This window comes from Phocoena sinus, chromosome 15 (assembly GCF_008692025.1).
Source record: "Phocoena sinus isolate mPhoSin1 chromosome 15, mPhoSin1.pri, whole genome shotgun sequence".
Classification (NCBI taxonomy): Eukaryota; Metazoa; Chordata; class Mammalia; order Artiodactyla; family Phocoenidae; genus Phocoena; species Phocoena sinus.
Genome location: NC_045777.1, coordinates 6,373,542 through 6,397,808, shown reverse-complemented (window position 1 = coordinate 6,397,808; position 24,267 = coordinate 6,373,542). Strand labels below are relative to the sequence as shown.

At 47.9% G+C, this 24,267-nt stretch overlaps 2 protein-coding genes and 1 long non-coding RNA gene across 7 annotated transcripts in view; 2 read left to right on the top strand and 1 right to left on the bottom strand.

Moving 5' to 3' along the window:
* The first annotated feature begins 799 nt into the window (after window positions 1–799).
* On the top strand, window positions 800–15,520 carry FAM210B (family with sequence similarity 210 member B). Of its 2 annotated transcripts, XM_032604218.1 has the most exons (5): window positions 800–805; window positions 3,577–3,582; window positions 4,474–4,663; window positions 12,853–13,028; window positions 13,226–15,520. In XM_032604218.1, exons 3-5 carry the CDS (start codon window positions 4,478–4,480, stop codon window positions 13,440–13,442), a joined length of 579 nt encoding a protein of 192 aa, XP_032460109.1. In that variant the 5' UTR covers window positions 800–805; window positions 3,577–3,582; window positions 4,474–4,477; the 3' UTR covers window positions 13,443–15,520. The 2 variants fall into 2 exon arrangements, with proteins under 2 accessions (XP_032460109.1, XP_032460108.1); XM_032604217.1 differs by lacking the exons at window positions 800–805; window positions 3,577–3,582 and having other exon boundaries at window positions 4,432–4,663.
* AURKA (aurora kinase A) overlaps window positions 8,135–24,267 on the bottom strand; it is a 26,703-nt gene continuing 10,570 nt past the window's right edge. For 2 of the 4 annotated variants that reach the window (XM_032604213.1, XM_032604214.1), the window contains 4 exons: window positions 23,708–23,846; window positions 19,544–19,692; window positions 17,516–17,690; window positions 16,743–17,389 (listed from right to left, as the gene is read on the bottom strand). In XM_032604213.1, coding sequence (XP_032460104.1) covers window positions 17,210–17,389; window positions 17,516–17,690; window positions 19,544–19,692; window positions 23,708–23,846 — 643 coding nt within the window. In that variant the 3' untranslated portion in view covers window positions 16,743–17,209. Of the gene's footprint in view, window positions 12,189–16,742; window positions 17,390–17,515; window positions 17,691–19,543; window positions 19,693–23,707; window positions 23,847–24,267 lie in introns of those variants that run through there. The other 2 variants (XM_032604215.1, XM_032604216.1) reach the window with 2 other exon arrangements.
* Window positions 19,690–22,667, top strand: LOC116739672. Its single transcript, XR_004345670.1, has 2 exons — window positions 19,690–20,457; window positions 20,500–22,667. It is a non-coding gene; the product is annotated as an uncharacterized LOC116739672 (long non-coding RNA).

Sequence of the window (24,267 nt, the reverse complement as noted above, 5' to 3'; positions counted from 1 at the left end):
AACAAGAGAAAACCCAGCCAGGCAGTAACCTGAGGCAGGAGGAACCCGAATTCCTCTTAATAACTCACATTTTCTGAGCTCCTGCCATCAGCCAGGCACTAGGCACAGCACTCAAAAGGTGTCATCCCGGGCTTCCCTGGTGGCGCAGTGGTTGAGAGTCCGCCTGCCGATGCAGGGGACGCAGGTTTGTGCCCCGGTCCAGGAGGATCCCACATGCCGCGGAGCGGCTGGGCCCGTGAGCCATGGCCGCTGAGCCTGCGCGTCCGGAGCCTGTGCTCCGCAACGGGAGAGGCCACAACAGTGAGAGGCCCGCGTACCGCAAAAAAAAAAAAAAAGGTGTCATCCCACTTAAGCCTCACACCAAACTAAGGGAGGTTCATTCACTGCATATCCCAGAGGTGAAGCCTGAGAAACACAGAGAGGTGTCCTGACTTGCCAAGGTGCCACAGTCAGTCAGTGGCTGAGGTGGAATCATATCCAGGTTTCTCCACCTCCACGGCCCATGTTCTTACTGACGATTTTTCCCCCAAATGAGGAAGAAAAGCAGAGGTGATGATCCAATGTCAGCCCAACTTCAGACAAGGACAGAGCTCCCACAGGGTGGGCCACGAGGAGAAAGAGGTCGCTCGGAAGTGGGTGGTGGCAGCTACCGCCGGTGACATTCTCCACGCCCCCCTTGGTGCCTAGCAGAGCCCCGAGCACGACGCGGATGCTGAATTAAAAGTGACTGAACAACTGAGAGCGAATGCACCTCTTCCTACAGAGACCTACAGCGCGTGCCTCCATGGTTCCCAGTTCAGACGTGGTCTGTGGGGCGTGGAAGCCCGTTTTCTCCTCAGCCCTCCTCCTCCCTTCGTTGTGCCCCACAGGCCATCTGTGTCATGATGGAGGGAAGGAGGGTGGAGAGTGAAGCCTTTGTGGGGACTGATACCATGCCCGTCGTGCACACATGGGATTGCTCTTCATTTTTTCAGGAAGTCACAGACACATGTGTCGTTATTCCCATATCACAGGAAAAGAAAGCTGAGGTTAAAGCAGGTTACATACTTTCCTTGGGGCCGCAAGGCTAGTGTCACGAGATCCCAAACTCCACCCTGACCCGTTTGCCTCCAAAGACCCTGCCTCACAGAGGGAGAAGAATCAGTAGGTGCCACACGATGGAAGAAAATGTGCACACGTGGTCAGCACCCAGTAAGTGCGTGTTGATAAGTGAATGGTGAGACTCTTTCAAGGAGAGGGTTACTAACAGGATCTACTGCTACAAGATGTCACTAACGATAGTTCAAGTTATAATAGATAAAAAACTGGAAATCACGTATATATTTATTATAACCCCTATTAGTCAGCTCGGGCTCCCATAACAAAATATCACAAACTGGGTGGCTTAAACAACAGAAATTTATTTTCTCACAGTTCTGGAGGCTGAAAGTCCAAGATCAGGGTGCCAACGAGGTCCGGTTCTTGTGAGCATCCTCTTCCTGGCTTGCTGATTGCTTCTTGCTGTGTCCTCACGTGGCAGAGAGAAAGAGTTCTGGTGTCTCTTCCACTTCTGATAAGGGCACTAATCCCATCATGAGGAACCCACCCTTATGACCTAATCTAACCGTATTTACCTCCCAATGGGCCCATCTCCAAACACGATCATACTGAGAATTAGTGCTTTAACATGTGAATTTGGGGGGAAACACAAACATTCAGTCCATAACACCCATTACCAGGACACTGGATTAAATAAATCATGGAGCACCTATACTATAGAATGCTCTGCAGCTTCTAAATAATAATATTGCACAATTACGGTTTCAACAGGAAAGACATTAGTGACAGATGAAGTGAAAAAGTCACATTATGATGCATATATACAACATCACCCCATTTCTACCAATACTAGGGGTGTGGGGTACTTTGGCAAGATCTGGATCTCACACCCATACCCTGACCAGAGAGCCACCAACCATTGAGATTGGACAGCTTCATACAAACTACAATAGGGAGGGAGGGGCATCTCCAGTAGAAAGAGGGAGCTGGGCAGACAAAATAGACAGAAACGCCAGCCACACTGCCACGTCTTGAGTCCTCACTGTGCCATGCCCGGTTCTACAGGCACTGAAATATATTATCTCCTTTAACTTTCACAGTAACCCTTTGAGATGGGTATTGTTACTCTCACTTCTTGCAAGTGAGGAAACAAGGGACTTAGATCGTTGGAGTCACTTAACAAAGATTCTAAACAGGGCCTGCACCACACCAAAGCTGTGATGTTAACCAACAAATCATGAAACCACAAAGCCTTACTTTTACTGCATTGCCCACTGCTGGCACACAGCAGGTGTTCAGAATGATGAATGCTGATTGGAAATGAACAGAGAGGAGGCAAGAAGTGATGTATGGGCACGGGTAGTTGGATTTGCTTTGGGAAAAGGGACAGAAACAGGAGATGGGGAATGGTGGAGGGAAACAGGGACGTGGGCTGGAGCCATCAGTTAAGACTCAGGCTTCCCCTGAGAAGTAAGAGGCCAGGGTATGTGCCAGGAGAGAAGTCATCAGGGCAGGAAGGAGGACTCCAGGTGAGCAGAAACAGTTTAGAGCAGACACTGCAGAATCTGACAGAGAAAGAGAACTGGAAGAGAACTGTTCTCGTCCTCAGGAAGACTCAGGTACAACCAGAGAATACGTAATGGGAGAAAACGTGGCAATGTGTCCCAAACACTGTTCACTTTCTATTTTATCACAGTTTATCTGCTTGTGCTCCAGAATCTACCTTCCCACATTCTTATAGAAAGGAGCCACAGTGAGTAACCCCGAGGCCCTGGACCCCTGAGCAGATTAACCATGGTTCCCTTGGAAACTGGGAAGAAGTAGTTCCTCCTTTTCCTTCCTCCAGCACCCCGGCCCCCTTTAGGTTTCAGCGCCCTCACACACACACACACACACACACACACTGATGTGTGCCCTTTCCCATGGTACACGTGCACTTCCTGTGTGACACTCACCGCCGTGCACAGGCACACAGCCCTGTCGCACTGCCTGGAGTTACCACCCCCGTCCCCCGGCAGCCACCCCCTCTACCTCCCTGCCAGCAGAACCCCGATTGTGTTCAGGAAGACGATGTGCCTACTCTGACCTAAGCCAGGCCTATTTCTTTTGCTGGATCCTCAAATTCCAGACTCCCTTGCAGCTAAGAGTGTCCTGTGACTCAGCTGTAGCCAGTGAGACAGAAGGGGCTTCTCAAGGTGGGGGTAGGGTCCTGAGGTATTGAACTTGGGCACATCGATCCCCATCTCCTTCCAGTGTAGAACGGCTGAACGGCTGGCAGAACGGCTATAATTTCCCTTTGCACCTAGGTTTCTGGATACGAACTCATTTCTGCCAATTGAATGCACTGGCAGAATATTTCGAAGGCAGAAAGGAGGCGGAGGCATCCTCCTGCGGTTTGGGCTGTTTGCTGCTGGTAAACAAGTGTGCGGAGACGTGGGGTTTTCTGCAGCAGAATTCAGGTGTGCAGTCGCCAGCCCACGGGTGTGGACCGTTAGTTGTGGCCGAGGCAGCCGCCTGACCCTGCTTTCCGGCGTCCAGTGATCTGTTCTGTAGAAACTGGAAAGCAGCTGCAGTGGCAGTTTCCTGATCCTGGGGCCACGGCTCTGGCAGTGTGCTCTAGAATTCATTCATTCCACTGGCCGACCCCTGACACCCACCTAACGGCTTGTGGCTTGTGTCCCCCCTCTTGCCGGCCCGTGTTGCTCTGTCCAGAGAGCCTTTCCTGGGGGGCCAGCCTAATGTCCACTCCTCCAGCTTTTCCAATGGTTTTCCAAGCAACGGTTCCCTGTGGTAAAAAAAAAAAAAATTGTTTTTTCTGCTTAAAATAGCAAAGATCTAGAAGCATTCTGGATCCTCTAGTTTGAACCAAAAAATGCTACCGGGGGGTCAGGCATGACAAAGGGATGAGGATAAGAGGCCTCAGGGAAGGTTTCATTTCTGTGAGCCTCAGTTTCTTCTTCTGCAGAATGGAGACCAAAGATTATTATCTTTATTACAGTTAATGGTTGACTACCGTGGTAGATTGCATTTCCCAAACATGGTCACGACAACATTTCCCATTCCACAAGCCCTTCCACACGTGACCTTGTCACTTCCCGTCAAGTCGGAGGAATCTGACCCCCTCACTCCTGAATCAGGGCTGGGCTGGCCTCTCACTCGCTTGTAACCAACAGGACGAGTCAGGATCCGCGGGCTAGAACTCGCCGGCTGTCGGAAGGCGTGCGCGTCTCCAGCCCCGCCCATTTCTCGCGGGGCTTCAGCTCCGGCCCCGCCCTCGCCGCTCAGGCGGCGGAGGGGCGGGGGTCGGTGGGCGGGGCCAAGGACGGCGCGCTGCCCCGGCCCCACCCCGCCGCTCCGGGCTCGGGCTCCCGCGGGCCCCGCCCACCGCGCTGCTCCCTCTGCTGTCCGCTGTGCGGGCAGCGACGCAGGGCTGAGTACCATGGCCGGGCTGCTGGCGCTGCTGTGCCCCACGGGCAGGATGGGCGCCCGGGTCCGGTCTCGCGCCACCTGGCTCCTGGGCGCTGCCGCCCCCCGCGCCCCACCGCCCTTGTTTCTGCCGCTGCTCGGGACCGGGCTGGACGCCCCGCTGCTGCGCGCGGCCCGCGGGAACTGCCACGGCCGCCAGGTAAGCCTCCCCGCCCCCACCCCGAACCCCGCGCGCCCCGATCGTCGGCCCATCTCCGCCGAAGGAGAGCCTGACTCGCGCAGCTGCCCGAGACCGAGCACCGCCAGGGTCCCCAGGCCTCAGATCTCTACAAGTCAAAGAAGCGAGTTCCCAGTTCACAGCAGGGGAAACTGAGGCTCAGGGAGGTGTGGTGACTGCCCAAGGTCACAACCTCCAGGTGATCCCAGGATCCCAAAGCGTCAGGCTGTACTGTGGTGGTGGACGGGAGGATTGGAGATGGGGCCTGGGCTTGGTATCGACGTTCTCACTGGGCGGTAGAGTTGTTCCCTTTGAAGTCGCGCCGGGGCTTCCTCCCTGGGCCGAGGAGAAAGGCTTGGTGGGTGCTGCGGTCTCTAACACCCCCCCAACACTTGCTGCCACTCCCTTTTTATCTAACCTAGAGGGCAGGCCTCCCTGTCAGACTGCAGGCAGGACGCGCGCAAGAAACCCAGTGTTACTTCATTGCGTCAATATTTCACTTCGGTTGCTTCTGTGTATGCTAACTGAAAACGGGTTTCCACTCAGAATGGTAATGCAGACTGTCCCTTTTTGAAAGTTTTGAAGTGGGTCTTCTTAAAGAAAAAAGGTGGTAAGCAGTGAAGTCTGGAGATCCAGAGCTAACAAGTTGGGACAAGCAGTGCCTGGAGCTTTGCACCTTTGGTCCCTTTGCCTGCCTGCATCCACTCACCAGCGGTGCAGCCCTACCCCAAGTGCTGAAGGCTTCTGAGCCTGTTTGCTGACCTTGCAGGCTTTTAAAATAGCACCTTTCCAACAATAGTTTGGGGAACAGTTCCATGAGCTGATGTGGGCCTCAACATGGTGCCACCGGGAGCCAGTGCTTCCTGAATGTTGCATAGGCATGACCTTACCATGCCTCTGCCACAGGTGGAGAAACTTCCTTCCCTGCCTTCTGCTCCCCCATCGGACAGGTGGTAGATCTTGTCTCTGCCTCCTGAGCCCAGTTAGGGGATCCTCATGCGTCTGGCACCCTCCGCGCACACCCAGCTGTCTCCTGGTGATTCTCTGTGGATCAGCCCAGCTGTCCCTTCCTCCCGGAAGCCTTCCCTGACCACCAGTGATACCTTGGGTGCCTCCGCTGGCCCCCTCCTCAGCCCCATGGGTGTGCATCTTCTATGCACTTATCGTATGGAATGTCCTCCTGACTTGCTGGTCTGTCTTGTGAGCCTGGCACTGGCAGGTGTGTGTGTGTGTGTGTGTGTGTGTGTGTGTGTGTACTGCTCCCCCACCCCATATTTATTAAAGTAAGAAGGCTGTATTAGAAGGGTCAGGAAGGTTTGAGGAATGAGCCAAAAATTGCTCACAAGTTCAGATTGTTTAGAGTGACACCTGTTTTCATTCATGCAATAAGTAATATTAATAATAAACACTATATTGTGTTTACTTTGTACCGGGCACTGTTCTGAGTACTTTGAAAATATTAATTCATGTAATCCTCACAACAACCCTGTGATGTAAGCAATACTGTCATCCCCCCCGCTTAAACCCAGAGAGGTTGAGTAACTTTCTGAGAATCACACAGAGGTTACCTGTCAGAACTGGGACCCAAACCAGTCTCGTTCCAAGGCTTCTGCCCTCAACAGCTGTGCTGTGTTCCTCACTTATTCGTGAGTGTCTGCGCTGTGCTAGGCACTGCTCTAAGGCGGGGGATGGGGGGGATAGAGCAATGAACAAAACAGACATTACCCACCCTCAGGGAGCCTGATGTCTAGTGGGAGGGGAGGGACAATAAACAGAAAAGGAAAATATCAGGCTTGTTGATGTGAGAGGTGCTACTGAGAAATGCCAAGAGGGGAGGGAGGGTGCAGATGGGCAGGGCTGCAGGGAGGGATGCTGCCAGTTTAATAAATAAGGTCATCAGGGAAGGGCTCCCTGAAAAGGCAGCATGTGAGGGAGAACTGGGAGGTAGGACACTGGGGCTCAGAGAGCCATCTGCAGGTATATGAAAGCACTTATCTAAGAACAGACACGGGGGAGGTAGATGTTGTCTGCATCCAGGGCAGCGACTAAGGATACATCACAGGTTCTTAAGGTGATATTTCACGAAGAAATGAATGTCTGAAAGGTTTCCATTCCTTGCATGTCATCGCCTCATAAATTCCTTTATTTCAGTCTCTTTATTCTCCTCCAGGGTTAGGAAGAAAAATGCATGACCCACAATGATTAAAGAGATTTCCAGGATAAAAGGAAGAAAATTGTCCATATAAGCTTCTAACTCTAGAAAGTTAAAAACTAACTGCAGCACTGGCTAACAGGAAATTGTCTGTTGTTGTCTGAAAATTTTGTCCCTCCCATTGTCTTGCAGTAGATACTGGTTATTCTGTAGCTGGAAGTCTGGCTGCCTTTTTATTTTTTAAGGAATAACTTTTTTTAATATTTATTTATTAATATATTTTTGGCTGTGTTGGGTCTTCGTTTCTGTGCGAGGGCTTTCTCTAGTTGCGGCGAGCGGGGGCCACTCTTCATCACGGTGCGCGGGCCTCTCACTATCGCGGCCTCTCTCTCTTGTTGCGTAGCACAGGCTCGAGACGCACAGGCTCAGTAGTTGTGGCTCACGGGCCCAGGTGCTCCGCGGCATGCGGGATCTTCCCAGACCAGGGCTCGAACCCGTGTCCCCTGCATTGGCAGGCAGATTCTCAACCACTGCGCCACCAGGGAAGCCCTGGCTGCCTTTTTTTCTTTTCTGGCCAAAAGGCCTTTTGCCAAAATAGAGGTCGTACAGAAAAGGGCTCTCGAAAGAGAGAGAGAGAGACAGTTCCACCCGGTCCTGGCAAGTAGACAGAGGGGACATAATGAAGTCTGGTTGGGCCAGATGTCCAGGGTGGGAAGTGAAAGGGGCTTTCACCCGTCATCAGCCTCAGGACGTTGTTTGGCTCTTGGAACCGGGGTTTGTCCACTGCTCCTCCTATCAGGGCCTGGCAGATCTCCCATCCGGGGCACTTCATCCGCAGCCAAAAGGCGGGTGGGGAGCTGTTTATCAGAAGGAGCCTGAGCTCCCAGCGGCCATTCTGGCTGCTGGGCGTCAGAGAACAGGGAGGGCGCGGTGCTGGCCCAACCGAAGGGTACTGGTGACAGTTTTCCTTCTCCCCTCCAGAGCCTTGACGTTCTGGAACAGGCTCTTCCTTGAGGAATGCTCAGCTCTTGGGGGACATGAAGGGGAGCCTGCAGCACAGAACTCAGTCTGGGCGCCGCCAGCCAGCTCATAGCTTTGCCCCAAACCTTGGTCTCCCATCTGTCAAAGTGGGAGCGACAGAGGTGCCCATGTCGTGGGGTTGTGAGGGTTTTTATGGGATGGCGCCTTTAAAGTGCTAAGCCCGGTACCTGGCTCAATAGAAGGGGCCTCTCTTGAGGACACTGGTGGTTTTCCTAAAACCTTTCAAAAAACGTTATGCTTTCCTGCCTATCAGAACCAGCCTCTGGGACCCCATAAATGGATACTGGATTTTAGTAGGCACTCCCCATTTTTTAAGTGTTTGTTTTCTTAAGTCTGAAAAAAGCCCGCAGAAATCAAAGCTAAAGGCAGAGAGGAGATACAGTTCGTCTCCCGCCTTAGGACCTTAACACTTAATTCCCAGGGACTGAGCAGCCTTTAATGAAACAGATTTAATTTTAACTGAAGCTTTAATTTAAAGCTTCCAGGTGTTTTGGGGTTTTGTTTGGTTTTTTAAATTTTTTTTCAGTCCCAACTGCAGTTTGGGAACAAAAGAGATGCTCTTTCAGTTGGGAGGTAATGAAAAGACTCCTCAAGTAATAAATCTGAGTTTTGTGCCAACTCTTTTGGGAGCAGGGGCAAGTGAGTAGCTGCTGTGTGTGATTAAAAATCAAGGATGATTCTGGGAAAGGTTTTTTTTTTGGCTACGCTGCGCGGCTTGTGAGATCTTAGTTCCCTGACCAGGGATTGAACTCATGCCCTCGGCAGTGAAAGCGCAGGGTCCTAACTACTAGACCACCAGGGAATTCCCAATTCTGGGCAAGTTTTAATCCAAGACTGAATTCCACCCCCTCCTCGCCGTGCGTGGAATGTGGCCCTTCACTGAGCCTTACTTAGTTCTTTTGGGGACAGTAGGAGAGTCTGCTTTTGTGCCTTCTTATCTTCTACGTACGTGCAGCAGCCACGGTTTATCTTCCATTCTGGCAGCTGGTCCAGAGCCAAGCCCTCCTGTCCAGCATGAAACCAAGCTGAGAGGCTGCCCCAGGGGTTACCAGACACAACAGGGCTCCAGACACTGCAGACATTCTTTGTAGGGCAAAATGTACTGTGGCTCCCAGCTTGCCCCGAAGAGTAAATTTTAGAATCTGTACTTTGTATTTCAGTTGAATCAAATTCTGCTTCATAAAAAGGAATGAAGTTTGATACCTGCTACAACGTGGATGAACCTTGAAAACACGTTGATAAGTGAAAAAAGCTGCCGTAGTCTGTTCGGGCTGCTATAACACCATAGACTGGGCAGCTTAAACGGCAGACATTCATTTTTCACAGTCCTGGAGTCAAGAAGTCCAAGGTCAAGACACGCGCAGATTCAGTGTCTGGTGAGGGCCTGCTTCCGAGTTCATAGCCAGCCGTCTTCTGTCTTCTTGCCATGTCCTCACATGGTAGAAGGTTCAAGGGAGCGCTCTGGGGTCTCTTTTACAAGGGCCCTGATCCCATTCGTGAGGGCTCCACCCTCATGACCTAGTCACCTCCCACCTCCAAATACCATCCTGGTGGGGATTCGGTTTCAACATACGAATTTGGGGCGGGGTAGGGTTTCCACAAACATTGAGTCTGTAGCAGAAGCCAGTCACAAAAGGCCCCATGCTGTATGGCCCCGTTTACATGAAACGTCCAAAAAGGGCAAATCCATAGACAGAAAGGAGTTTCGTGTTTGCCTTTCCCCATCAGGATGGGGCAGAGAGGAGTGGGGAGTGACTGCTAATTGGGTGACAAAAATGTTCCAAAATTAGATCCTTGTGATGGTTGCACAACTGCAAACACACATAAACCATCTGACTGTACGTTTTAAACCTTAAGGTGGACTTTATGGCCTGTAATCTATATACCAGCAAAACTGTTACCAAAGTGGATGGACCTCCCTGGGGAGGAGGAAGAAACGCACGCGGGGCGTTAGGTGGTGACGGCCCGAGGGAGGGAACTGCACAGGAACAGCTGTGTGAGGGTCTCGGTTTTAAAGAGGGTGCTCCAGGAGGGCCTCCCTGAGGTGATGTCGGAATAAAGACCTGGAGGCGGGGCTATGAGGACGTCTGGGGAAAAGCATTCAGGCAGAGGGAGCAGCAGATGCCAAGGCCAGGAGCGGTCCTGGCCTGGCCTGCTTAGAGCAGCAAGAAGGCCACGTGGCCCAAATGGGTAGCAGGAAGGAGAATGGGGGTAGGGGGCGGCGGGCCTGGAGGGCTGAGGGGCTGGTGCTTCCAGGAGGCCTCTGACGGGGGTGGTGCTGTAATCCCACCTCGGTTTTTACAGGCTCCCTCTGGCCACTGTGTTGAGTGGTCAAGGGTGGGATTGGGGGACCAGCTGGGAGGGAGGCCATCACAGTAACCCAGGGGAGAGATGAGGGGCCTGGGCCAGGTGGTCCTGAAGCAGCGTTCCCTAAACCCACCTAGGCTGGCACCGCTCAGCACCCCTCCGGTCAGTAGCCCTGTCTGCTGCTCTGTAGGGTCAGCCCCTCATGGGAGACCTGCGAGGTCAGGCCCCGGGCCCCTGGGTGGCCCCTGGTCTCTCATGTTCCTGCCTACAGCCCGGGCAAGAGTAGCTCGGGAGGTCTGGTCCGAGTGCCGTCAAAGAAAGAAAACAGCCCAGGAGGCCGACTGCAGTGGGCCCGGTGGAGGGCGGGGCAGTGGATTCTGATGGGCAGACACCGTCACGTCCTGAGGATGGAAGGGCGGGGGTGGGCCACCAGGGCTGCTGGCTTAGGGGACAGCATGGATGAGCACGAGGGATGGAGGACACAGTGCGGGCCTGGCGTGCGATGGGGGGACGAGGCTTGGGTGGGCAAGCCTCCAGAAGTATCTGAGGAGGAAGGGGACCTGCTGCACTTAGAACTCTTTATCAGGGAGTTCCCTGGCAGTCCAGTGGTTAGGACTCCGTGATTTCAGTGCCGAGGGAGCGGGTTTAATCCCTGGACGGGGAACTAAGATCCCAAGGCACAGCTGTGTGGCGTGGCCAAAAAAGTAAAAACTCTTGATCACATCCTAGTACCTGTGCATGCAATCCAGCTCGACCCCTAATACACCGGGCAGAGATGGTCCCTTCACCCTCCCAGTGCTAGGAGCTGGGCAAGACGACCAGGTCCCTGCTCCCTGGAACCACACATTCCGGGCCTCTGGCCAACAGCAAACAAGCGAAGAACGGAATGCTTACATACATGTATTTGTTATATTTGTTACATTATAAGCAGGACAACTCCTGAAGATGGAAATCTCAGAGAGGGAAGTAGAGATGTGATAGCATGGCTGCCACTGAGGGCAGGCAGCTGAGGTGGTCAAGGAGGGCCTCTTGGAGGAGGTGACGTTTGTGTTTCCAGCTTAGGGAGTGGCTCACTCCAGTCTGTTGCAAGGCAGGTACATCTGAGAAGCGACTGCCACGTGGAGAGTCTGCTGAGGGCGGGCAGGAGCAGGGCAAGGGGAGGCGAGGGTGCCGAGCAGGTAATTTACCTGGCAACGCTGGCTGATCACTTAGAAGCACCAGGGGAACTGATATCTAATCGCAGTGCCCAGGCCTCACCCCACATCTATGAAATCAGAGGCTGGGCACCTGGGCACAGACAGATGGATCAGCAGCATCCGGGTCCCCTGGGAGCTCTTGAGAAAGGCAGCGTCTGCAGGGAGGCCCCAGACGTGCTTGGTCAAAGCTCCCACCTGCCCGCCAGCAGGGGCTCTGAAGCAGGGCAGGGCCGGGAGGAGGACCTGTGCCTCGTTGCGGTTGGAGGCTGCTGCCCTGGGCACCTGTGTCATTTCACTTTTGTCCCTGGGGATGCCACGCTGCATGTCATGTGTCCCCACCCCCCCACCCCCACCGCAGCCTTTGAAGCATGGCTCCACTGCAGCATGTTCTAAAAATACAAGAAAGCAGCCGTCCCGCTGCAAAGTCAGTAGCCGGAGCTGACTGACCCAGATGCTGCCTGTGAGAAGAGCTCTGAGGTCTGTCGTTAGAGCTGAATTAATCCTTTGATGAAAAAGGCACTCTCCATATTGAGTTTTGTCTCTTTAATCCAAGGTTGTTGTTTTTATTTCTCCCAAACATTCCAGGCCCTGTAGATGCTCAGTAATTGTTAACAAACACCCCACGCAATGAATACTTTCTGTACTAACCCGGCCGCTGCATTTATGGCCCGAGAACTAGCCCTCCCTTTCTCCGTTCAGATCTCAGGGGTAAATCTTGATTCCAGAAGTAGATACGTCACGGCTTCTGCTCCGTTTTATTTCGTACCCACTGTCTTGTAGAGTCTAGCATGGTTGTCACGTCACCACAAACCTGGAGGCATGAAACGACACACATTTATTCTTTGACAGCCCTGGAGGTCAGAAGCCCAAACGGGGTCTCACAGGGCTAAAGTCAGTGTGTGGGCAGGGCTGGTTCCTTCCAGTGGCTCTACGGGAGAATCCATTTCCCGCCTTGTCCAGCTTCTGGAGGTGCTGCACTCCTTGGCTCGTGGCCTTCTCCTCTGTCTTCAGAGCCAGCAGCACAAATCTCTGCAAATCTGACTCTGCTTCCGTCCTCACGTCTGCTTCTCTGACCCTCCTGCCCCCCTGTGTCCACTCACAGGACCCTTATGATTAAGGTCCCACTGGTCCCACTCAGAAAATCCCAGATGATTTGCCCATCACAGATCCTTAACTTAATCCCACCTGCAAAATCCTTCTGCCACGTAAGGTAACATATTCACAGGTTCTGGGGACGAGGACCTAGACATCTTAGGGGCCATCGTTCTGCCCATCGTACCGCCCATCGTACCTGGTACCCAGCCCTTCACTGCACTCAGTGGCTTAGCGGGCATTAGCCTCAGCTGACAAAGATAGTAACTTATCTCTCACTGGACAGGAAAGAGCAGAACGCTGCCTGAATCTGAGGCTGTCGATGACCACTAACACCCTTGCTCCTGCCCCAAAGCGTCTCCCCTTCTTTGGCTTGTGCGCAGGACACCAGCAAAATTGCTGTGACAACAGGCGGCAACATCAGCAGTACAGAGGAGAAAAAGCAAAGCAAGTCGCAGCAGCTGAAAAAGATCTTTCAAGAATATGGTGCCGTGGGTGTGTCACTGCACATTGGAATCTCATTAATCTCTTTGGGCATGTTTTACATGGTTGTTTCAAGGTAAGATTTTGACAGTAGTAGATATTTGTTTTTCGCTGTCATCCAAGTGTCTTTGGGAATAAGAACTTTTTTCCTAAGACTTTGTATTCATCTAGCTACTTTCATCACATTTTTAAAAATACTGTAAATGTCATAGCCAAATTGATCGGTTAACTCTATCCCTTTTGTGTTTGTCTGTCTGCCTCTCTCCCCTCCAGTGGTGTGGACATGTCAGCCATCCTGCTTAAACTCGGGTTTAAAGAGTCACTGGTACAGTCGAAAATGGCAGCAGGCACAAGTACTTTCGTGGTGGCCTATGCCATCCACAAGCTGTTCGCACCCGTGAGGATAAGCATTACCTTAGTTTCCGTGCCCCTGATTGTCAGGTATTTTCGGAAAGTGGGAATTTTTAAACCTCCAGCTGCGAAGCCTTGATGAACTCTTCAACTGTGGGCCTGAAAACCTATTTCTTTGAAATGATACATTTTGGACTGGTTTTATGATGTAGGGTTTATGGTGGGGGTGAGGAAGGGGCTAGCTGCTGTCTTCTCGTGAATAGCATTTACTTTTGCCAGCAAAAATTCAGGGTTTCAAATCACTGTAATTTTTTTGCTTTATTCGTTTTGGTAATGCTGTTCATCACAGGGCTTGTCTGCACCATCTACAGTGTCAGCAAAGCATCACCACTGAGTTATCATCTGAAACAGAACTGTCAGCCAGGAAATGTTCCATTCTGGAGGATCACTGGTGAGGGTCTGCCGGCGCAGAAAGAAGCCTCAGGGGTTAATCTTTGCTCACGTTCTTAAAGGGCAGCGATTCACTAAGCTGGTTTTTAAAGTTCCCCTTCCTCCAATATTTGCTGTCAGGCGGCCTTCGTTTTAATATGCAGTAATGTGCAGAACAGCTGCCAGTGCTACAATTAATGAAGCAGAATTTAAGACTTCACAATATGGAATCAGGATCTTAATTAGCATCAACACTTTGACGTTCATTACACTTGTTTGGGGGGAAAGAAAAACAAGTATTTCTGGTACGTTTCACTGATCCCAAGACACCTTCAAATCTGGACATGATGGGGCCTGCCTCAGGTGATTTTTCCCAAACTTCATCAAAGTAGGTCAGAATCATTTGTCTCTGTTTTGGTAAAATACGGAAACTTCATCCAGTAGTAATGGCATCAGTTGGCCCCGGATGCCTGTGTCCTCAGGAATCTGGATACTGTACATATACGCAAAGCTGAGACAATCTTGGCCTGACCAGCTCTGTCTCAGACTTCAGACATTCCAGAACTAGTGTCACAGTGTTTACATTGTGTTGCTACTTATATTTTTTAATTGAGTTAAAATTATGTATGCAAAAAAAGATTTTGTATCACTCTCTAAAAAAGTAAAATTACTAGCAGTTGCTGTAAATGGGAGACAACCGCAAAATAATAATACAGGCCGGGCAGGGACCGAGCTAGTTTACCAGATAAAGGGTGTGTGACTTTAGGCCCCTCGTTCTCTGTTTGGGACATTGGTTAAGAACAGAAATGCAAGCACACAGATCTCAGTTGAGACTTTCTCCTTGAGACAGTCAGGAGCAAGCAACGGAGAAGGACTATATTCCCGTGGGCTTCAGCATCACTGACGGGACACTGGTTGCACACTCCAGGAACCCCAGTGTAATTGCCCTGCCACCATGGTTCAGGGGTTGCATTTATCTTTCTGGCTCCCAGATTTGTTTTTTATTTTAGTTTTTTGGTTTGATTAACTACATTTGTGACAATCAGAAAACTCAAGGAACTATAAACTGATCATCCTGGTTTTACTGAGATCTGACTACTGACAGTTTTTCCTCGTTAGCCCGTAGTAACCCATGTCAATCAGTTATTTCAGTTAACTTTTATAAGAATCTTTGTGAGCCAGATTCTCCACTTGCAAGATCTTTAAAGTGGATCCATTATTCCACCCCCCACCCACCCTTTTAAAGCAGTTAGCCCACTGCCAAAAGGTTTTAGCAATTTAAAGTTGGAATTAGACTGCCTTTCTGGGGTCTAATTCCCAGGACACGTCCACATCAGAGAGAGATGGCACCAGTGCTAGGTAATTCCTCATGAGGACAGGACCAGCACTTCTGTGTTGCTGTCTGTGTGTGAACAGTTGGCTCTGGGCTCCTAACCACCTTCCTCACCGGCCTCCCAACCATTCAACTCGTGAGTAATGCCTATGCAAAAAAGCCGATAGGGATTCCTACAGGTTTAAGGGCTTGAATGGGAGTGGACTGAAGGGCAAGCAATAAAACAAATTATCATACCAAATAGCCGTAGCATTCTCTCGTAAGCCCCAACTCCACTCCACTCCAGTGGCCAGTTGTCAGAACAGAACAGAGTAACTAGAGAGGAGAGGCAATCAAAGGACCAGGGAGTTACAGCATTATGTGAATTCACCAGCAAGATGTACAGATCACTTGTATTTACATTGTTTTTATGGAACTAGGGGAATTAAAACTGATGATCTATTTTAAACACGTAAGCCATTGTTCACCTCTAATTTTTTATCTGACAAAATGAGCAGCTTAAATTCCGTGAAACAAATAAACACTTTGTAAAGTTTATGAAGAACTTTTTATTCTCAAAAAGCCATCACTGCTGCCGATTATGAAGCGGCAGTGCGTGTGCCTAGTTTATTAATGCTGTGCTGCTACAGTGAGCTCTTTTCTGTGCAATTGTTTGGGGAAATGACAGCTTAGCTAGTGTCACTGGTGGGGTTAGTCATGTTGTGTTGACTACATCCGGGGTGGATGGATGAACTACTACTCCGGGATGTAAAAGCTCAAGACTGTGGGAACCAAAAGCTCCTTTGTCCCAACGGGGCTAACTGGACACGGCAGTTTTACTCAGTTCTTAAGTTTCCACAACTACTTCGGCAACTCTGACATGGAAGCGTATAGCCACGTCCTTCTGTGTAGACATTTCTGATCTCTGTAGGCCTCTTGCACTGAAAGTTGGCCATGAAAGCACGTTTCCTCTCCTAGTTCCCAGTAAGTTCAGCACTTCCACCTTTGCCTTCATTATGGTCAAGTTCATGATCTTTGGTTGATGCACAGGTGTTGGCAGCTAGAAACACGTCATTTTACGTGATAGGGACACATAGAACGTGAGGCCAGCTCCTCTCATGGCACCTCCTCATTTCTAGGCCAAGAGTGAACAGGTGGTGAAAAGAATTACCCATGTACTGCAGACAGGTGTATTTGTGGACTCAGGTTTCAAGTTCACACAGATGCCACAACTCCTGTGTGTCCCGTGGGAACCCCGTGACAAGGGGAAGAAGGGAAGCCTCTGCCAGCTGTACTGAAGGGGCAGCAGGCGTCCACTTTATAAGCCACGATGAACACTGACAGCGCCCAGATCCAAGTACGGCTGTGGAGGAGGGATTCCGTTAAGGCAAACACTCCTTCACCAGAGAATCAGGACAAAAGCCACGCTTGGAAAATCCATTTGCCAAGAACTGGTTCACCCCACGTGTGAAGCTCTTTGCCATCCTGTTGAGAACACAGTCAGAGGCCAGGGATGGGCAGGTGTGGATGTGCAGGACTCCCCCGCTCCGTCCTGACCACCTGCAGCTCTGGTGGTCCCCCAGAGGCCCCCGCTCAGGCTCACCAGGAGGTAAGTGGCTGAGGACCAACAAGCAGGCTCGGCAGGGATACTGGACGGACACTGAGAGCGGTCCTAAAGGAATGCCATGGAGGTAAAAATACAAGTCTATACAAAATTCTTTATTTTAACATTTAAAAGAAAGAATCACATGTTCATTCCGACAGCTTTACCAGACTGGGCCACCCGATAAGTTACACGCACACAGGGACTTGGAAAGTTATTGCACAGATTTTCAACAGGTCGAGTCAGGACCAAACAGCCGCCCTTCCCCACAGCCAGGCTGCGAGTCCTTCTTCCACAAGGACACCTTACTCAAAACAGGCTGCGGGGTGGCTGCACTTGAACCTTGCCTCCAGATTGATTATATAACCACAGCTACTCCCACTGCAGAGTGTCGTGTCTGCGGAGGTGGAGCTCTGAACTGGGAGGCCGAGCACTGCCTGCTCATAAACAGTATTTCCTGTAGCATCTCGACGGTGGGCAGGCAGCAGGGAGATACACCAGCAGCCTGTTCCAGGCAGATTATCAGCAGCCCTGTCTCGAGGATTTCTGCCCCCATAGATTCTTAAGATTGTTTGCTAGCTGATTCTTTTTTTTGACTACTCGATGGTTTTGAGTTTGCCGTGATCCAGGGGTGTTCAAGTACTTCTTTGAGGGTGGGCCGCTGGCTGGGAGTATGCTTCAGCAGTCTGGAAATGAGGTCCCTGGCTCCCTCTGGCACAAAGTCAGGGAATGTGAATTCCACCTGGGTAAGTGTACAATAAGTGACAGGGTCACAAACGTGGCTAAGAGAGAACAGGATAAATACTCAGATCGTAGCCTAAAGTCGAGGCTGGTAAGGAATGATGGGTCCTTTCTAGTGATGTCTTACCCGTGATATTCTTTTGTAGGTCTCTTGGTATGTGTTTGCCTCAAAAGGAGGCTTCCCAACTAGAAATTCATAGCAAAGCACCCCAAGGCTCCAGAGATCCACCTTCTCGTCATGCATCCGGCCTTCAATCATCTCAGGTGGCAAGTAGTCCAGGGTACCGCAGAGGGTGGTTCTCCTAAAAACGCAGGCAGGTTCAGGTTGACGTGCTTCTGTTTCTGATGCACAACAGCTGCTCAAAATCACCAACCATTACACTAACGTTGAGCGCTTTTCCTAGGCTAGATCCTGTGCTACGAGGCAGGTACTGTTATAAATCCCCACTTTTAGACAGGGAGATGTACAAGATCTCACAGCTAGCAATCAAGCTGCACTCCAAATCTGTCCAACTCCAGAACTTCCTTAAATGATATAAAATATAGGATTTAAAGTATCACCACTATAAAATTTTGTGGACAACTAGGGAAATTTGAACATGGACTAAATAGCAGATATTAATAAGGCTGTTCCTTTTCTTAGGCGTGATAATGGTTGTGATTATACAGGACAATGTCCTTATTTTTAGGAGATGCACACTGAAGCACTCAAAGGACAAAGCACACTGTCTGCAACTTGTACGTAGACGACACACCCAACATGGCAAAACGTTAACAACTGTTTGAGTGTAGGCACTGGATCGACAGGTGACCAATGCAGCACGTCTGTATGTTGTTTTTATAATAGAGGTTGGAAACAAACATCAAAACAGGAGCAAAGACCATGCAGGTTTTGCTGGTTTACATCAGTTTTTCTTTCCCTCGTGCCCAGTGAGCGCACAAATGCTCGCTCGACTGCATGGTGACCCAGGATTAAGGAGCTACCTCTCCAGACACCTAGCCTCTCATCACCACCGAGATTCAGGAGACGGCCCGAATCGGGGGGTTCTCAAATGACAGCACAATATCGAAGGAGCTCTTACAGTTACCAAGGTACGGGAGGCGAGAGAAGTGACCAACATTTACACAGTGTCCTCTTCAGAAAAGGATCAGCTACCTTTCCTGTCACGATGACACCACTGGGAGGGTTAAGGTACAGTTTAGCCCTGCGATGCCATGAAGCCAGGTGCCAACAGCTCCCACCCGTGGCAGACCATGAGACTTTTTTTTTTTTTTTTTTTTTAACAGACTGCAGCAGCAGATTCAGTGCCTTGCTAGAAACAATTAGGAGTGGTCTGTAACAAAAACAAAGCTCCCCACACCCAATGGCATCTATTTTAGACTACACAATTTTTTTTCAACTGGCTTTAAGGTAATCTGGCTAAAACTTTTTAAAGACCTACCCCAAAGTTGACAGACTCTTACTGGTGGACGTATGCTTTTAAATGCCCTACTTCACATGTGGTTCCAAAAGCTCACTTAAACTCCACTTAAATTTTAAAAAGGAGAAAATGTTTTAGCTCTGTTGGCAAAGTTCACTTAAATCGTTTCATTACGTTGATCTCTCCACTTTAAGAGGAGACAGGAAAGGACTGTTCTGTTGACAGAGGACGAAAGAATTTTTACCCCCCCACCCTGAAAGCTCCATCCAAACCAGTTTGGTTCCTTTAAGTTCCCTGAAGAACTGTGCTCTTGGTTCTAGATCTTTGCAAGCGATGCCCTCAGAACCTTCTGTCTCCTGGTCCGGGAAACAGTGGAGTCTCCCTCACTCCAGTCAGTCAGGTGTTACTGCCCCCATACACATGCTGCACTTCACCTGTCATACACTTGTCATGTCTTTTACTTATCTGTCCCCTTCATTAGTCTCTAAGGACATTACGCATCTTTTAACCCCAGGCTTAGGACAGGATAAACAGCCCAAAATGGCTGCAGAATAAAAATGTTCTTGAAGACACTAGTTTACTATCAGGCCTAAATCACACCAAAGTACGTGTGTCAGTTACCTGCCCCAACTCAGCACACATCTATACTTCACATATTTTACTATTTAGCTCACGATTGGCCCCTGGGCTTTTGCAAAACCAAACAAACAAGTTCCACGTCTGAAGTTACATACCTGGAGGATGGGGCATGTACTGACCACCCAAAATCTGCAATCTTAAGCTCTCCAGATGATCCAAGGAGCAGGTTCTCTGGCTTAATGTCTCTATGAATAACTCTCTTTGAATGACAGTAAGACAGGGCATTTGCCAATTCTGTGATATACTATTCAAAAAAAAAAGTATTGAAAATCTGTGTTTTAGATTTATATAACACAATTTTAGACATCTCTTCTGAAAGGAAACCCAACATAGATTTTAACATGTTTCGTAGATTTTTAAAGCCAAACTAGAGACAATGGATGACTCTACAAGAAAACAAACCAATTTAGTGTGCAGCATTAAGTACAAGTGATTCTGTGCTACGCTATTTGCTAGCACAGCAGATGTGATATTGAAAGACAGGAAAACACCGAGACAGCACTACATCCCCACGTGGCAACATACGGCCCAGCAGCAATGAATTAAGACAATATTGAAAAACTGGTATAAATTAGGGAGTCAGACATGTAAACGGTTTTTAACATTTAAAACAAAAACGCTTAAGTACAGACCATTCCCATGTTTAAACCAAGGCCAATTTAAAACAAGAGGATTTGTCTGAAGCTAAAACTTTACTCTAAGAGCACCGGAGGAAAAAATCCTGAACAATAACTAAGAGCAGTTGTCCTGGCATGTTAAGTAGTGAGCTAAATTTGGGGACACACTACATAGTAATTCATTAGCTTCAAAGTACACAAGCAAGTCAGTCCTTTCGTTCGTTTTGTTCACATTTCAACTAAAAGATCTAGCAAGCAGGTCCAGAATTTGCTTTAACATATAAATAAGAATGGTTTTACAGTATATATTTAGCTCTGACTTAAGTTAGAGAAGTGTCTGTTTCCCAAAAGTAATTCTAGACAGGACTGAACATTATTTTGTACCAAAAAAGGTGTACTAATGGGTGTACTAATGGTGTAGTACACCAAAAAAGGTGTACTAATGGGTAGAAACCAGATGTTATCGTCAGAAAGGACATTTTTCATTATTTTCAGCCAAAGCCAGAGACCAAAATTTAGACCATAATAAACTGAAAGTGAAGGCAAAGAAAACTCGTCTCCTGCACCAAAGTTGGGTTGATGATGCCCTAGGAGCACACGTTACTATTCCGGAGGGCAACAGGCTGTCCCTGCTCAAACCTCAGCAAGAACCAGAGCTCTCTGGCACCCAACTCCCTCCACACCTCCCACATTAGATTGTGGGTACACGTAAAGGTCCCTAACACTTCTCTAGAATTAGTCTTATTTTAATTAATCAGAAAAGAAAAACAGGTGCGTGTATATATCTCCAAACTACTAAGGAATCTAGAAAGAACCAATCTTTTCTTTCAAATAGCTATCTGTTTACACCAAAGTAAACTCCATCTGGACTGAGGAAAACTGAGTACTACAAATATTAATTGCCAATTAAATAAGAAACTAGTTTGGTTAACTAATATTTAAAAAGCAAATAAAACAGATTTCTACTTATCCAAAGGGCAAATATTTAAGTTTAAAATAGTACGTCCTCGTTGCACAGACAGGACCAGAGGGCCATTCACCAGTAGTGCTGTGATTTCATCAGAAGATAAAAGTAAAACCACCTGAACTTAATGCCATTTACATCAATGCCAAAAAGAAAATGAGTGTACATACTACCCAGAGACCTCCACCAAGAAACAGAACGAAGTAACCACCATTCAGCAGGCCCATCATCGGCTAATTCAACAAAAAAACAGCCCAAATTAAGACTCAGCTTCTTCAAACAATTTTCACACAATAAAGGAGAGTAGAGTTCGTCGGCGGAGGGTGGGGGGGGGCAAAGACCTGATAATGTTGAACTTTATTAAGATTAAAAACATCTGCCCCTGAAAAACACAGTTAAGAGAATGAAAACATGAGCCACAGACGAGGAGAAAACGTGATAAAGGACACGTATCACAAATACACACGAACCCTTCAAACTCAGTAAGACAACAACAAAAATTTTTAATGGGCAAAAGATCTGAAGAAACACCTCAAAGATGATATACAGATGACAAATAAACACATGAAAAGATGCTCGACACTGTACGTCATTAGAGAACTGCAAATTAAAACTGAGGCACCACTCTACACCTACTGGAAAGACTGAAATCCAAAAGGCTCAACACCACCAGCTGCTGGTGAGGAGCAACAGGAACTCTCATTCGTGGGTGGGAAGGCCAAGATGGTATATCCATTTTGGAAGGCAGTTTAATAGTTTCTTGAAAGCTAAATGTAGTCTTTCCATACAAGCCAGCAATCGCACCCCTAAGTATTTACCCAGCCAGTTTGAAAACTTATGTCCCACAAAAACCTGCATGTAATTGTTTATAGCAGCTTTACTCGTAATCACTGAAAACTGGAAGAAACCAAGATGCCCTTCGGTAGGCGAAGAGATAATAATGGAATAGTATTCACCAATAAAAAGAAATGAGCTATCAAACCCTAAAAAGATACAGATGAATCTCAAATGCATACAGCTGTTTCCCACAGGGTAACTGGTTTACAATGCTACCACTACACGTGAACACTGGGATTGAACAGATAAATGGATGGCGGAGGGTGGAACCCAAGTTTCTCAATGTTGGGGTGGAGGTTACAGATAAGCAAGCGAGGAGGGTAAAATGATCCATGTGATAATGGACTCATGTTTTGCTTAATATAGATACGGATGGATAAATATAGAAATACTTTTAGATACATGCATTTACATGGATTACTATACACATATTTCCTTGCTCTCTGTCAGCTGAAAGCCTAGAAGTAATAACACTCAGTAGCAATGATCATATCCAGCGCCCAGATCTTGGTTTCTAATAACACTTTCCAATAAAAGGAACCAAAGCTCCGTGGAGAAATAACGAATTCTAAGACTGGGATAGGAAATGTACAAGATGAAGCTGGAACATCTTACAGCACCAGAAAACAAGAAAGTGCTTTTACGTGCACGCACACACACAATAGGGACATATCCAAAGGACACAGGAACCACAAGAGGGCTCCCAGCGGCCAAAGCTGAACAATGAGAGCAAAGTGGTATTAGGTTATACTCAAAGTATAAAATAATCCATGAGTCCATGTTAATAAATGATTGACTCCATTTTCTGACTATTTTAACATCATTTTGCCTTTGGTGTGGAGATCTGTTGTTGTTATATGTCTTCTATGTCTATGGATTAATTTTGTCTGGTGAATCAAAGGATTTATATCATTTATCAAATTTGGAAAATTCCCAGCCATTATCACTTCAAACATTACCTTCTGCCCCATTTCTCTATTATTTTTTCCTTCAGGATTACAAAATTTATTACTAAATATATATAAGAAGTAAACATTACTTCCAAATGTCAAAAATAAATAAATAAAAATGAGTAAGTAAATAAATAATGGAGAATAGAGAAATATCTGGTACAGAATTCCAAATAACTTATGTCGATACCCTGCCCTATAGGAGATGAAACATAACCCCCCATGGGCTGTTCCTCTGAAAGGACAGAGCATGCAAAGGGAGAAAAAGAGTAACTTTACAGTGGAGAAACCTGACAAACACTACCTCAGCCAGGTGGTCAAGGCCGACACTCAGGGATGAGTCAGGTTAATAGTATGTATCCTTGATACGAGAATGCATTTTACCTCTGATCTTCCTCTCAAAACTCCGTGACCCTCGTCTAATCATGAGAAACTAAAGAAATCTGAATGAAGTATGGATTTCAGTCAATAGTTATGTACCAACATTGGTTCATTAGTTATGACAACTGTACCACACTGATAAAATATAAATAGGAAAATCAGGTGTGTATTAATAGGAGAAAGTAAGTCTGTACTACCTTCAGTTATTCTATAAGTCTAAAACTAATCTAAAACAAATTTTTTTCTTTTTTTTTTTTTTTTAAAGAGAGCAACTATACATTTCCACAGAAACAGCTGTGGAAACCAACCACAATATTCCATTTGGTACCTGATTTTATCTGTATATAAAAGGTACACCTAAGCTATTTTGATTTTTCCATTTCAAATATTTGATCTGATTAAGCTATCTTCCCATGAGACAAAACCCCCTCTATTATATAATGAAAGGTACACTGCTAGGTAGGACAGGTATAGAGGAAACAGAATTCGTCTGAACAAATGAAAACTTACAGTAGCAGTTCTCTGCTCATCAAACTTTGACAGTTTCTGAAGTTCTCTATAGACAGCTCCGAGGGGTGCATATTCCAGAATTAGGTAGACTCTGGTAGCATCATGGAAATAACCATACAGCCTGAGAATATTTGGATGCCTGCAACGAAAGACGAACACTCTAACACCTGGTTTTGGAGCTGATATGTCCTGAGTATCAAACAAATGCTCATGTGAAACCAGTGGTGAAAACTGCTGCTGGCCACAGATCCCACTTCAACCCCCCTTGAGAATTTGAAACTACAGACCCACTGTAAGAAAAAGATGTACACTGCTATCAATTTACATGCATTTCAAGGTATTAATGGACCTTGGGTTTAGTTAAGACTATTGTCTTACTTTAGGCCATCTATATTCTTAGGTGGGGAAAGAATTCAGATAAATATTAAGTCTCTGCAAATTGGAAAAAAAAAAAAAAGACATGGCATTCCCACAGTAGTTGAAACCCAAACAGCATGAGACAGACAACACAGGCAGCGTTCACGAGTGGCATGGGGTGTGCTGCTGACAACTGTGGACAG